The sequence below is a fragment of the Haliotis rubra genome, unplaced genomic scaffold (genome assembly GCF_003918875.1).
Source record: "Haliotis rubra isolate DU_JTF1 unplaced genomic scaffold, ASM391887v1 Scf663, whole genome shotgun sequence".
NCBI lineage: Eukaryota > Metazoa > Mollusca > Gastropoda > Lepetellida > Haliotidae > Haliotis > Haliotis rubra.
In genome coordinates, this window is record NW_025767372.1 from 530,240 (window position 1) to 546,882 (window position 16,643).

The 16,643-nt window shown below is 40.3% G+C and overlaps 1 protein-coding gene across 2 annotated transcripts in view; it reads right to left on the minus strand.

Moving 5' to 3' along the window:
- LOC124257515 (lachesin-like) overlaps positions 1-10,330 on the minus strand; it is a 163,923-nt gene extending 153,593 nt beyond the window's left edge. For both annotated transcript variants that reach the window (XM_046691600.1, XM_046691598.1), the window contains exon 1: positions 9,961-10,330. In XM_046691600.1, the coding sequence (XP_046547556.1) occupies positions 9,961-10,000 (40 nt within the window). In that variant the 5' untranslated portion in view covers positions 10,001-10,330. The remainder of the gene's footprint in view (positions 1-9,960) is intronic.
- Positions 10,331-16,643: the final 6,313 nt, after the last annotated feature.

Genomic DNA, 16,643 nt, shown 5'->3' on the forward strand with positions numbered 1-16,643 from the left:
TAAGAGGTGGAGATTTCGTTCCTAGGAGCATAAAAATGCATTTACCCCTTGTTCGCGTGTAAAGAATCCAACCACACCTTACCCAGAGTCGTCGAACACGTTACCCATGGGGCCAATCCACCATCCACTAAATGTTCAGTTACATCATTATTTAGGGCGTGAGTGAGTTTGGTGTGATGTTGTTTGAACGGTGTTTCCATTCAATCTGGGCGTGTCTGGGTCACGTGACAGGAAAGTGATAATACAAGAATTGTAGCACGCCACCCACGAGGAAGTGTTTTGTGTACATGAAATGGAGAAGAGTGCACCTCATCATCCATAAATCCAAAAATAAAACGGAAGTTCTCCTCGGAGCCAAATCCCCACTCTGGTGCTTCGAAAACCCAGATGTATTATATATCTGTTGCCTGGTATCACAGTCACAAGAGTGTGGCTTGTACAATAGATTCGCTTGCAGCAGATTTCGTGTGATTATGGACGGGATTTTGTCGGTGTTATTTAAAATGGTCCTCTCAGTAGCACTGACATGTGGATTTCAAGATGGTGTGTCATTTCCGCGAAGCACGCTGGGGCTTCATGTCACGTGGCGGCTAAGAGACAGGTGCACGAGAACAAATCCCTCCTCCCTCGATACGCCAACACTATAATGTTTTCCCACGACAATAACAGATTATTTCGTGTCACACGACCGGATATCACGGTCGTGAAAACACCTCACTCCATCCCATCGCAACCTCATCCAAAACGTCACTCACATGCAATCGAAAATGTCCATTCGAACTGACACGGAACAAAAAACACCAACCTCTCAATCCACAGCGGGATGTTACACAAAAACACACGCTGGTTTCTGACGCTCGACACGCTGCGTGGTTGAGTCTGTACATTAGGAAATATGGGACCGACCCGTGAACGGACGTTTTGTAGGAGACAAAATTTGTTTTCGCTTGAAGTCAGCGCTTCAGTTTTTTTCTCTCTTGAAAAAATGGCCAGACAATTTGGTTTGCATCAGTATTCTTCAGAACACATTCCGTTTGGCAACTAAAACAAAGCGAATGTCTGTGTGCGTGTGTGTGTGCGTGTGTATGTGCGTGTGCGTGTGCCTGTGTGTGTCCTTAAAACAAAATATTTTTACAAACATTTTTGGAAACAGATTCTTTATTTGAACAAAGATCCCAGATTCAGGTTTAACGCTCGCGTAATTTAGTTCAGGTAAAGTCGTTGAAAAAACTCTAATCACAATTAGATATGTTATTAAACACAATATCCGTAAACACAGACGGTGAAATTTACACAGAATCAATCCAAAACGTACCCTAAATTAACACATCTGTCTTAACCCACACAGTGAGTGAGTTTAGTTTTACGCCGCCTTTAGCAATATTTCAGCAATATCACGACGGGGGACACCAGAAATGGGCTTCACACATTGTACCCATGTGGGGAATCGAACCCGGGTCCTCGGCGTGACGAGCGAACGCCTTAACCACTAGGCTACCCCACCGCCCCCTTAACCCACACAGAAGCATCAAGGTGAGAGCCGAGTTAGACACATTCAATACCTTGGCCTCGATACCAACTTATACCATTTCCAACTCATACCAGGTCGATTCGTCCAAGTCCGATACTCTACAAACCTGATCGACAGACGTTCTACACCGTATTACATAACCCTTACTTCATTACAGCAGGTTACTAGAATCGGGCAATTACCTGCCCGAGGTCGGAATGTTCTAATGCTCGCTTTATTGGCTCCACAATCAAAATGGATGGGTCTGACTGCAAGGATAGTGACACCGCTGTTTTAGTAATTTCGCCATCTTAAAGAACTTTAAATCCGATAATGTGACCTTGTATTTGTTCCAGCTTCAGTAACAAGATCATCCCGCCCTTTAGACCTTAGACCTTAGATCTTAATTCGCTCAGATACAAGTAAAGTGTTTTGCTTTCAGGTCTAAACTGACTTCACCGGTATATGTTTTAGTCGGGTAATGGCTACTTCCTGAACTGATTAGCTGGGGCCAAGCCGGGATGGATGTGAACACAAGAGCCATATCTTCACTGTGAACTCTGTTACAATATGGGTACAATGTGTGAAGCCCATTTCTGATGTCCCGCGCCGTGATATTGCTGGAATATTGCTAAAAGCGGCGTAAAACTAAACTCACTCACCCACTGTTACAATATACGAAAAGTCTAGAAATTGTCAGACCTAGATTCAAATGGTACTTTTATTACAATGCGCGGACACTACAGCAAGAACCGAGCCGTAACTAAAATAGTAAAAGGGGAACATTAAAATTAACTGAATCATGAGATGGCATATATTTTGTTCAACGTCGCACTAAGCAACATGACACAAGTGTGACAGCGGTCTGTGAACAATCGACTCTCGACCACACAATCACGTGACTGCTATCATGAACATCCGTCTTCGCAATTGATGGGCAGTAAGTGAGCTAGACTAACGCTTAGTCTCGGAATATATATTTTTGATTGTAACAATAAACCCATTTAAATTGAAAAGGAGCCCAGGGGAATACTGAGGAAATCTAGACTTGCTTCATTTAGGGCTTTAGCATCGAGAGGGTTAAGCAGTAGGGAAAATAATGTGGTTCATGGCCTGTGAGACAGACTGTAGATCTATGAGTGAGCCTGACCAATCCTTAGTCGCCTCATTGCAACCATTGCTTGCTGCAGATCGGCTCGGACTCGAATGACCACGGAGTCTCTATAGTACCCCTTACAATACTAGTCCAGCAGTCTGACTATGAAATATATGTACTTTATTAAGCCAAAACCAATTTGAAAAGCAACTTCTAGATCGAACCAATAAAAAATCTTTAGGGAAAATAGACGAGATAGATGTAATAAAATAGTTACTGGAATGAACGCTGGTTTGGTACAGTTCCCGAAAATTCAGACTCACTTGCTGATGTTCTGATATCAGCTTCTTGTAGCAGAAATAAAGAATCTAGTTTTAATATCAGTGTATGTGAACTTAAAATAAGGTGCAATTATCCGTGCGGTAGCTTTTATCACTGGTGACTGCTGATTAAAACCCTAACAGAATTTTACATAATTTACAGTATTTCTGAATAAATAATATATAATTTGAAGAAGTTTGACTTAAATGGACTGAGACCAACACACAAACACGGTTCAAATATATCTGCCTTTGGGAGTGCCTCTCTTATCACAATCGAGTGATAAGAATAGCATAACATTTCCGTAAACTTATTCCTACCCAAAATATATATATATATATAACAATAAAACGTATGAATATCAAATTCTATAGCCTATTAGTACAAAATACCATTTAATTCAGGTTTAATACCACAACGATTTTAAAGATATATTTCAAAAAACGTATCCCACTTCGAAGTGTTCGATCTATTGGTTAGCCGATCACAGTGTGTTTACAAATCAACTTCCTCGTGGTTTGATGCGAGTTGAGGAATTTCGGCTACGGAGTCAGTCCCAAAATGGCACGGGCAGTATGGATTCCAGGTTACTTCATGAATTATTTTTGCCAATGGCGTCTCAAGACTTCGCACACAAAGCTGCAGTGAATAAATAATAGGTATCTCCAACCACGCTTGTAGAAACAGTCTCTACACTCCACTCCTGATAGTGACAATGCAGAGTATTTTTAGGAGTAATAGTTTCGGTTATGATGGTTCGAACCAGCTGGTAAAAACTTAATTAAAAAGGCAGGTCATGTTTCATTCTGTCGTGAGTCATATTTCATTTTGTCATAAGCCGAATCACTTTTGCTCGTGAACAATCTATTTTTATAAGGATAAAGCTTTTCGGAGCACATTGTGATAAACGATATGAATCGTTCTTTGCATAAGAAGCGCACATCAACTTCATGTACGATCTTTTTATGGAGTTGGTATTTAACACTCACTGTGAAACCAGTTCAAGCATTGTTTGAAATACGCTTTCATCGTATATGTGATATCGAGTTTCAAAAGGCCAACATATAGCAATATCCTTGGTTTCATAAGCAGCGTTGTTTATGGACGTATGCACAAAATATTTCAAACTATTTATAGTTTTTAGTTTCAGCAAAGTCATCAACTCGTATCGAGTGAGTAAGTGCGTTTAGTTTTACGTCGCTTTTAGCAACATTCCAGCAATATCACGGCGGGGGACACCAGAAATGGGTTTCACACATTGTACCCATGTGGGGAATCGAACCCGGGTCTTCGGCGCGACGAGCGGACGCTTTAACCACTAGGCTACCCCACCGCCCCCAATTTGTATCGAGAAACTGGATTTTCTGGCCCATCACCTGATTGTCCGTTTATTGCAGGCAGTCACTGTATGACGGGAATACGTCTGTGTGATACCGGACGCGGACAACACACTGACGGGTGTTCTGCATGGTTACCATGGAAACCTTGAACACCCGGTGTGCGCTGGTGTTAGCGATATTCATATCTTGTCGCCGCTATTTTACCATGGACACCCTTGAAATAGTCTGGGTGTAATAGCGATTGTATATTTCAGTATATATATATATTCATATTTTTCGCCAATAATTTTGCCACGTACGCCAAAGTGAAATACCCCTCTGGGTAAAATAATTTGAGGGTGAATATTTTTTACGTGTTATACAAAGAAACTTCGAGATTAAAACTGTTAATCAAATCTATATTTGTCAAACGGAAACCAATGAAAAGATTTTCAATTTTATACGTTACAAGATCAAAGGGTAGGCTTTGACTCACAACACACGTGGGGGGTGGGGTAACCTAGTGGTTAAAGCATTCGCTCGTCACGCTGAAGACCCGGGTTCGAATCCCCACATGCGTTACAATGTGTGAAGCCCATTTGTGATGTCCCCCGCCGTGATATTGCTGGAATATTGCTAAAAGCGGCGTAAAATAAAAATCACTCACTCACAACACACGTTGTCTCTACGATCACATGTTGCATATTTACCGTAGTGTGGCATAAACTGAAACAACATTATAATAATGCTAATATTTGTTACGATGATGATATTGATCAACCATTCTTATTGGAACGTCTCCCTTTATTAACAGATAAATGACAACAATTCAGAGATCGATAATGAGTCACCGCAAAACACATTCCGATTGAGAAAAAACGAAATAGTCACGTTCGTGATTAAACCGGTGCTTTTTACGATTCAGAAATGAAAATAATACCTAACAAGATTTAATCACGAACTACTCCGACACTTCGTATACCGCGAAACAACTCTGTTCCATCGGTCTAAATGAATCACTGCACTTGCAATCAACAATCATTATCTCCCGATTCTTGATTGTCAACAATAGATGTGGTAACGATTGCGAAGTAATTGCTACTATTGAAACAGATCGTTAACACCCCGTTTGCCGAACTGACTGACTGCAATTAACACGCTTTTTGCGAGGCAAGAGTTCGGCAAATGTTTACGGGCTATTGAAATTGCCGTCTTTGATGCGTCAAACGTATTTTGAATGGGATAATTTGGCCATATGTTCCCCGCGCTTGATATTTACCTGTCAAAATACGGAATATCCGTGATTGTTTATCAAAACACGTCAAATATTGATGTAAGAAAAACACGGAAGTGACGCGTTGATTTTATAACTTGAAATTGACAAGAAATATAGGAAACGATATCTCGAGAAATTCATGTCTATCAACACCTTCTACACAAAGAGAATTTTGTAAAGAAATACACATATTTTCATTCTATATTCAGCACGGAATGAACATATTTGATCATAATTTCCTTTAATGGGGTGTTGTATGCATACAATTCGAACCTCTTGATGTGTTTAAGTGTAAGATTATATATCAAGGACGTATATAAAAAAATAGATTCATTAAGCGAAAGGCATTTTAAATTTTGATGCAGCGTTATCAGAAAAGATACATTCAAACCATTGCATATTTAAAGACTTATTCCTGATATGCTAACAGTAAATAAACCTCTAATGTTAAACACATACATCATGTACATAATCAAATTCAGAAATGATCGTTTAAGTATACAGTCGAGCAGGCATCCATGTTTATGTATATTCCACATCTAGGGAAATATGAAACACAGGTCGCTTTTATCGCTGAAACATTTAGTTGAATAAAAGTGGAAATCGGGACACAAAAATCAACGTCATACGCATGTATGTACGTATCCAAATCGTCATCAAATGGTTTTGAACTAAATTTCAATATTTTAGTTATTTCATTGTCGTTTCATGATTCTATATGGTCAGTTTTAAGCTGCGGTACTTTCGGAGACCCGTCTTTCAGCATCACGGTGGCATCTTTTGTAGGGATGAAGACTAGGAATGACAAACCTGGTCTAAAAGTGTAAATCTGTCCGTTTTCACAGAATTCACTTCTCTGTCCATCAACACTGAGATAACGGTTTAATGTAACGGTAAACAGACTGGTAAACAGACACAGTGTCTTATTATCTCTGTGATAATATTACCGTCAATAACGTGTCTAAAACTGGTGCTTCTATTAATGTTGACAATTGGTGCTTTTGTTCTCTGAACGTGTCTAAAACTGGTGCTTCTATTAATGTTGACAATTTGTTCTCTGAACGTGTCTAAAACTGGTGCTTCTATTAATGTTGACAATTTGTTCTCTGAACGTGTCTAAAACTGGTGCTTCTATTAATGTTCTATTAATGTTGACTCTGGAACGTGTGGTGCTTCTATTAATGTTGACAATTTGTTCTCTGAACGTGTCTAAAACTGGTGCTTCTATTAATGTTGACAATTTGTTCTCTGAACGTGTCTAAAACTGGTGCTTCTATTAATGTTGACAATTTGTTCTCTGAACGTGTCTAAAACTGGTGCTTCTATTAATGTTGACAATTTGTTCTCTGAACGTGTCTAAAACTGGTGCTTCTATTAATGTTGACAATTTGTTCTCTGAACGTGTCTAAAACTGGTGCCTCTTTTTAATGTTGACAATTTGTTCTCTGAACGTGTCTAAAACTGGTGCTTCTATTAATGTTGACAATTTGTTCTCTGAACGTGTCTAAAACTGGTGCTTCTATTAATGTTGACAATTTGTTCTCTGAACGTGTCTAAAACTGGTGCTCTATTAATGTTGACAACGTGTCTGACAAAAGTTGACAATTTGTTCTCTGAACGTGTCTAAAACTGGTGCTTCTATTAAAGTTGACAATTTGTTCTCGGTAAGCACTCAGCATATTCCAAGACGCAGCTCTATGTTGAACTATAATATGAATAATGGATCCGTTTTCGTATTTCAGGCTTCGCTAATAACCATCATTATTGAAGCATAATAATAATGATGATCAAGGATATGAATCTCCAGTGGGCACTGGATGAGTTTTGTACACCTAGATTCAAGAATGTGTGGATATATTACATAACAGCAACAAAGTGTTCCCATATTCAGATCATATACTCGTGCCAATGATGGTTGTCACCCCCGTCAATTTCTTTAATTTGAGAGGGGGTGGGAGGGGGTGAGGTGTGGGGTGGGAGGGGGTGATAACCATTATTGGCATGAATATATGTCTGCTCTATTGTGTTATCCCTTCACCATCACGAGCATGTTTTAGGATTCACTAACACATAGTTTTCATAATATTGAACACTTAAAGGGCTGTGAAATATCGACACTTTCAGCCTCAAAGCTAATAATTTGACTTATAGGCATTTTAGAAGTTGCCGAGTAAGAAGAAAGTAAGATACTTTATGTATGACAACTTCTTCATTAAATATGATGCTGCATTTATAATAAAGAAGTTGACATCCATAAAGTAGGCTATATTACTTTCTTATCAAAGCTAATAGTTGCTCCTATACCTAACTCCGTTAGCCGTGCTGCAACCAAATACGTTTGTATCATCAACAATTAAGTACCTCCTTGTACCGTTATATCTAAGGTGCTGTAGCTGCATCTCACTTTTATTAACAATCCCAATAGTGATAAAACATAAATTATTGAATGTCCTCGAGTTATATCACTCGCACAGAGATACCTTAATGTTTATGTCATGTTTGAATCATTAAGCAACAGTTTACCACTGTATCACTGTAAAAAACATTTGTAAATAAAAAGAAAGTTCTAACAAAAACGTTTTAAGTATCAAAGGTCTTCCTATTATAAATAAAGGCATTTTACACATGTCTGTGTATTGGGGAAAGTTTTTTTTAATATAAAAAAACAAACCCTGAACTATTGTTTTAATAGTTTAGATTGATATATAGAAAATGTGTCGTGTTTCCTAAAGTAGTTCACAATGCTTCATTTAACGCTTGTGTAGAAGTCGACTATAAAGCACAGAAATTCGGTATAATAAAATATTGACGTAGAACCACAGTCAGTGAACGTTTTGGTTTGGAAACAAAACCATAAGACTCTATACTTTTATATAATATTTTATCAAAGTTGGCATCTGTTCTGGTTATAGAAACTTTGGTAAAAATGAGTATATGTTCTGCTAATCGTGTTCTGAAGTCATTTATTCCGTTTTAACATAACGCCGTTCTATGCTTGAATAAAACGCTGTAAAGGCTATCAATCTACAGTAACCTCTTGTATTTGGTGACCTCGAATCGCTGTTTTCGTCACTTAATTCTTGATATATAATCGATGACAGAAATCGACATTGTATTTTCACAACAAACTAATCTTGCCCAATTGACGTTATAAATACCATTTGGAATCTCGAGCCAGAAAAACGATTGTTGAGTCGCTACGTACTTGTGTACGGAGCTGATCATTTATGAACAGAGTTTATTACGAAATACACACCAGGTACATGCCTTAGTTCACTTGAGACGTTTCTGAAAAGTGATTACATTTGGTCGATGTAGCCAATTCGTTGTTGATATGAAATCGATTACTCAGCTGTCTTGTGTTGTTTTCTCGGCCATGCATGCGTAATTAACACCGACCACTCGAGGTGGAACATTTCACTTGGCACAGACGCTACACAGATTATGCTTGAAAATGCACGTGTTTTACAAAACTCCTTGACAAATGAATCGATTGATGAAATCGACACATGTTGATTTCATCACCGACGTATCCGACAGCTGATGCGGCATGACAGCCATGTCACAACAGATGAAACTTACATCACTGTGTTTGCCTTTTCAAATATGTAAGATCACAGAAACGAGGAAGACGTTCATTTGGTAGTATCTGCATAGTTCTGTATATACGAAAACTGTTGGTATGTTGTAATTTCGTTTGTGTGTCGAATTACAACTTGCATTAACTGTATATATGTAAATCTATTACGGACAAACAGTAAGCCCTCATGATGGTGTACAGCTTATTCGTTGACATTTATAAGAATTGAGTAAATGTCATTATTATAATTAGCACATTAACGTTTGACTTGTCACGTGTTAGGACGACAAAAACTTCATGTGAGCGACGAGAAGGACCAGAGATGGTTTGATAGATGGTGGAAGGATAGACTCTCGCGAGATCGGGGTTGTTTTGTGCTCATTAAAACAACATGTACATGTGATAGTTTTTTCAACATCTTGTGCACCAATCACTGTAATGTAACCTGACCACGTGGTTTTGTCTTTATGACAACAGATGAGTAACAGATATTATATCCAAGCTGTAGAGTAACAGAAATATGATCATGTGTAACAGATATTTGATATCGTGTGTAACACCAGTGACAAACGTAATATGGCACTTCTGGTGCTACCATTCCGGTTTCTAAAACACGTTTCTGAAAGTGTTACATTAAGTTGTGCTGTGTTGGTGAAATAAACAAAGCAGAAATCTGGAGATCTGCACATCCGTTTCTGCGACTGAGTGAAACAGATGCCGACATGTCGACTTTCACAAGACTCCCCTCGAGTGCGGTTGCACCCTTGTCAACCAACACACACGTTCTTGTTTCAACTTAATGTCGACATAAGCCAATGACAAAATCGAATTAAAAGTAGAAAAAGTTAAGCGACCTACCTTTGACATAAGCCACAACTGCTACAACGACAATCCACATGCTGAGAAGATCTCAGTAATATCACGTTGTTCCAGTAAAAGGAAAACAACAGTCACAAGTTTTATCCAATAGTTCCGGAAAAGATTAAAGCTGTTTTCAATCACTCCGAATGGTCAGATTTCCACTTCGGCAACTATCACCCTCCATATTGACCGTTCAACTCGCGTGGTCACACAGTCAGCGATGCATACACACAGGTCACGTGACAATGCGCCCTCCTCAGCACTTTTGCCGGCTGTACAGCGCCGTCCAAAATCTCTCACCAAAGTATCTGACTTGAGCGAGCGACTCCGCACAGCGCGCTACGCTGTAACGATCTCTCACTGTCTACCAGAGAGGCCGTGTGTGAAAGGGTCGCAGTGGTTGTGACTGCGTCTAGCGTTCTCCAACATCCACTGTTGGCTGCAGCAACTTGAAGATGTCTTTCCGTGTCAGATATTGCTGGGACGAACTGTCAAAGGTCGAGTGGAAGCAGTTTTTGTGGTGGATAACAGTTGGTTGGAAGCTCTTATTATCTAACATGCGAATAAACTGAAGGGGTGTTCACAAAACCAAACGAGATCATGTTTAATTGAATCATTCTTATATCATATATATCGAAAATTCAGATCAGTAGAGAACAACAGGTTTTTGGGTTTCATTTCTTGTAAAGCGTAAATTAAATTTAAGGATTTTGTATCCAAAATGAGTGTAAAGGCTATTAAAGAAATTGATCGTGGCTAGATTTGAGAGACTCAGGGCTTTGACTGTATGGGATATTTCTGTATTAAATTATACAAAAACCGAATGAAATGTTATACAGATGTACCACAGAAACAACGGGGCTGACTGAACTAAACATTTAAGTTTATTATTCAAGATCTGACCTCGACATGGCTTGATGTTCTCAGACATGATATTAGGTATCGATCTATTGCAGCATTAGGCCTGGTTCAACTAAGTATATTGTTTTCATCTTCCCCTTGTGCGCATTTACTTTACAATTTAAGCGACGACGTTTTCAACTTCGGCTGTTTGCATTGTATATCACCTTGTGTCAATGTATGGCACTGTATGGCAGTGTATGTCACCATTTGTCACATTATGTTACTGTATGTCACTATTTGTCATTGCATGTTACTGTATGTGACCATTTGTCCCTGTGTACCATTGTATGTGACCATTGTAGGTTACTGTATGTCGCAACTTGTCATTGTATGTTACTGTATATCACTATTTGTCATTGTATATCATCGTTTCTAAGATGCTTAGCGCTTAGAACACTCGGAAAAAAAATACATTATCAGACAATAAAGGTATAGTTTTTTTGATGACGTAACAATTGAATGACGCTATCCCGTCACTGCGCCATTCTAGTGTGCCCCCTCGTAATCGAACCATTTTACATTACGTCACAGTGTAAGCGACGTCACGATGCATGTCAGTTGTCATCGCCTCGTACAGCCTCCTACAGTAAACTACTGCGTTGCATCCCGTTTCTTGGTTTGCAGTTGCTTCACTCACCTAACATCACTGGTGGAAACATTACGTTTATGTTTTCTGACGTTTTAAATGTCTCAATTCGACTCGCAAGTTTTCAGCGACACGGTAACGTTCGCAATGTTTACATTCCCACAATGCAATCGTGGAATGTCGCTAGACTACTCAGCTTCGTCTGGATGTACTGATCTAAACATACGTTGGTAGTAGAAATGCGACGTTCACATGGTTTACGTTAATCACAGATGTAATTAAAATACTTTAGAGAAGATATTTAATCCGAACGTAAACCGTCATGAAACTGTTTATCATTTGTTTTTCTGGTAACGTTCATCTTAACGTAGGGGGGCAGACACATCAATAGAACAGCGCGCCAGTTAGCCCTGTGCGAGGATTCTTAATTTAGGTCACCGACACCGTCGTTTGTTTTCTGCCTTAAATTAATCGTAATTATCCTTAGAAAGTATTAAATTTGGCATCTTAGAAAAGAAATACAGTTCGCTCTACCACCATGTATAGTGTAATAAAACACACTTTCTCCCTGAACTATTATGACGTTAAAGCACTCGGACGCAAGCGTCCTCGTGCTTTAACTATAATAGTTCAGGGCAAAAGAGTGTTTTATTACACTATACATGGTGGTAGAGCGAACTGTATTTCTTAATTATCATCCAAAACTGTGTTCCACGGGAGATGTTGCATGTTTGAGATCATACGATATCTCCTAGGAGATATCATTTTGACAGTAGATTTTGTACAATGCCCTGATAATGCTATGACGTCATGAACTTGATGACGTCACAATGCTATGACATCGCTGCACTGCAAGTGTAATGGCAGCACCGTGTTCACAGATGTACAGTTTTCATTGAAACCTAAAGAAGATGATAAATAGAATCTCACCCTCGTGTCCACTGATATCAAATATATCAACACTCGTTGATAAAAGTAAAAAAATCCTCGGCAAGCCTCGGATATTTGTAACTTTATCAACTCGTGGTGATATATTTGATATCAAAAGACACTCGGGTGAGATTCTCTGTATGCCACTATTTGTCAGTGTATATCATTGTACGTCATCATTTGTCATTGTAAATCACTTGTGATATTGCAGGAATATTGCTAAAAGCGGCGTAAAAATAAACACACACACACATACACATTGTATATCATTGTATGTCACTATTTTCATTGCATGTTACTGTATGTCACTATTGTCATTACATGTTACTGTATGTCACTATCTGTCACTGTATGTCATTGTATATCAACCCGTGAAGATCCGGGTTAGAATATTGATCTTCAGCAACCCATGCTTGTCGTAAGAGACGACTAACGGGATCGGGTGGTCAGGCTCGCTGACTTGGTTGACACATGTCATCGGTTCCCCATTGTGCAGATCGATGCTCATGCTGTTGATCACTGGATTGTCTATTCCAGACTCGAATATTTACAGACCGCCGCCATAAAGCTGGAATATTGCTGAGTTCGGCGTAAAACTAAACTCACTCACTCACTCATTGTAGATCACCTTGTGTTATTCAGAAATTGTATGACACTGTATAATTATATTATCACTATATGTTATTGTGTAGCCCTGTCACATTTGTCTATTTCACAATTTGTCACTATAGTCTGTTTGCAGTGATAACGTACCGATGAATTTCACTTTAATCAAAAACGTAAATCAAATAAAGTCAAATTAGAAGTACGAATCCTCATGATTTTACCTTGCCAATTGAACATTTAAATATCAGAATTTTATTCAACTTAGGATAAAAGTTGTTTAACAAACGATCATAGTTTCAAATAGCTATTGTTGGTTTGTATTACAAGGGGGTATGCACATAAAATGAAACACCGAGAAGAAGTAGGGTTGGTCTAAGTTAACGCTCATCACGTACTGCACGTGGATTTGTATCACTGTTCCAATTACTGCGTTTAATTCCTTGTAATACAAACCAATAATAATAAATTATGAGGATTCGCAATCTTAATTTCACTTATTTGATTTACTTTTTTGTTTAAAGTGAAATTCATCGGTACGTTTTCACTGCAAACAGACTATATATGACATTGTATGTCACTATTTTTCACTTTATATCACTATTTGTCACGGTACGTCACTGTAAGTCACTGTATGTCATTGTTTGACTCGACAAGGAAAATATTGCCGTAAACATGGACTTGGGTCTGTTCTATTCATGGTAAACTGCGGTGTGGTATTCTTACTACAAACACACACGCACACACGCACACACGCATTCACATATAATATGTCAAACGCTCTCTCTTTCTGAACAGACAGAACTATAGATAAAACACATGAGCTCTCCTGCCCGATATGATGAACGCGGAATTAACACCCTGGCAACCAGATCCTTTGTGTGGTAAGCGCACCCTTCTAACAGAACCAGTATTTTTCCGGCCGGCGACCTATCCTGTTTTCTTTCTACCGTAAAGAGTTCTGACAGGGGTCAAAACAATTTCGACATACACTGACAGCGCTAATGCTATTGTCGTAATGCAGCCAAGAATATAATATCACTTGATGTTGTATGTCCTGGCTCCCCATTATGTCTGTCATCGTGTCATAATCTGCGTGTGAATTAAATATTTCTGGATCGTAGTTGCATATATCCCACCGTTGATAGTTGCCATGTATCGTATCGTGAGTTGCCGGTAGCCCGATCATGGCTGTTTCACCGTTACAGGAGATTGGATGTCACACAATTGAGATCTCAGCTCACCAGAACTGGTGGTAGAGGGGGTATGGTGAACACAATGGGATGGTCATACGTTACGTCATGTATTGCAAACTCTATCTATCTATCTGTCTGTCTGTCTGTCTGTCGAGAGGAGGGTCTGTCGGGGGTGGGGGTAGTTGGGCAGGACCCGTGAAGATCCTGGTCAGATTTGATCTCCAGTAACCCATTCTTGTCGTAGGAGACGGCTAACTGGACTAGGTGGTCAGTCTCGCGGACATGTCATTGTATCCCAATGGCGTAGGTCGATGCTCATGCTGTTGATCACTGAATTGTCTGGTCCAGACTCGATTATTTACACACTCACTCATTACGAAAACATTTGTGGCCAACAGTGAGTGAATGAGTTACGTTTTACGCCGCTTTTAGCAATATTCCATCAAATTTTATGGCGGGGGACACCAGAAATGGGCTTCACACAGATTGTGCCCTTGTTGGGAATCGAACCCGGGTCTTCGGCGTGACGAGCGAACGCATTAACCACTAGGCTATCCCACCACCCCTGTGACCAACAGACCTCCGTGTATATAGTCGCATTTTGCAGTGATTAGTTGCGTCCCGTATCAGTAACTGGATCCGCTGATCTTAGGTTCGAATCCCACGTTCGTCCGGACTATGATGGTTGATGTGCTTACAAGATCGTCGCCCAAGGTCTCCCCGAAGTAATGATTATCTCATGGTAGTTCAGCTTTTCTCCAACTTCATGCTGTGATAATACCGATGTGATGTTCATTGCACTCACCCTTCATCAGATGTTTACATATCTGTGCTGATACCCGTATTCAACACACACAGTAGATCGATGCTCATGCTGTTGATCACTGGATTGTCTGGTCAAGACTCGTTTATTTACAGACCGCCGCCATATAGCTGCAATACTGCTGAGTGCGGTGTAAAACTAAACTCACTCACTCACACTGACATGCATTACACATATTATTTTATTATTATTAACACAGCATTGTATCTAGCTGGGTGACCCTCCTAGCTATCAACCACATGGGGAAGTGTGGTGGCCTGGTTAAAGCGTTCGCTCGTCACGCCGAAGGCCCGGGTTCATTGCCCATGGGGAGCAATACGTGAAGCCAAATGGTCTCCCTGGGCCTTTATATGGGTTGAAAAGCGGCGTAAAGCCAGACACTGCAAGCCTTAAAAAGGTGACCGTGTGTGGTCTAACGTTGGTGTTGGAATATTGTTGGAACATGAGGGCTGGGGAACGAAAGATCGCTTGACCTCAATGACCGCTCAGTTTGGACGACACACAGTCAACTGTCCACCTTGCTGTCCGATACCATAAAACCATTGGGTACGTCATAGTTTATAACACAGTCAACCCATCCTCCTCCATGCTTGCTGTTCTTGCTGCCACATCGTTACACACAGGAATCGGACCGCCTCCGTGGTGTAGTGGTTAGAGCGCCCGCCCGGAGAGCGGAAGGTCGCGGGTTCGATCCCCGACCGCGTCATACCAAAAGACGTTCAAATATGGTACTTGTTGGTCCCTGCCTGGCGCTCGCCATTTGTGTTTCCATGTAATTTCCAGTTTACAATGTTGCGAGGATTTGAATGAATTCTATTTGATCGTGTAACGCAATTAATTTTACCCACATAGACTGGCGTGGTTTGCTGTGTGCGCTTGCTCATTTATCAAACGGCCGTAACTAGACAGGGAAAGAGTTAATGAGTATGATTTTACGCAGCTTTTTGCAATATCATCATGTTTGCGATGAACACCAGAAATGGGCTTCACACTTGCCAAGACTTACGCAAGCGCAAACAGACAGGGTGATTGATGGTATGGCCAATATGGTAAGCCTAGAAACACGGGGCTTCCCAACGTCAGCTGACAAGCTTTTACCCCCAGAACGCAGACTGCAATGGGCACGAACTGCACGAGTTTTGTCGACGTGGAGAGCGAGTTCATCCGCTCGCTGGAGGAGGCGTCATGGTATGGGGTGCCATATGCGGCCAGAGAACACGACTGGAGATCATCCGAGGAAATCTGAATGGCCAGCGATACAGGGATGAAGTGTTGAGACCTTTTGTGGTGCCTTTTATTCGACAACGGCCATTAGAAGTCATTTTGCAGCACGACAACACAAGGCATCAAGCGGCCAGAATTGTTCGAGAACACCTGCACAGCGTCAACGTCAACGTATTGCCTTGACCAGCACGTTATCCAGACATGAACCCCATTGAGCATCTCTGGGATCATCTTGGTCTCATTAGCTGACTCTTTATGCGCTTTTTTTAATGAACTCTGATCTGTGAATTTCTAATTTTGACCCCTGGACTCTTTCTTAACGGACCCGTGAAAATCCGGGTTATAATTGATCTTCAGTAACCCATGCTTGTCGTCAGAGGCGACTAACGGGATCGGGAGGTCAGGCTCGCTGACT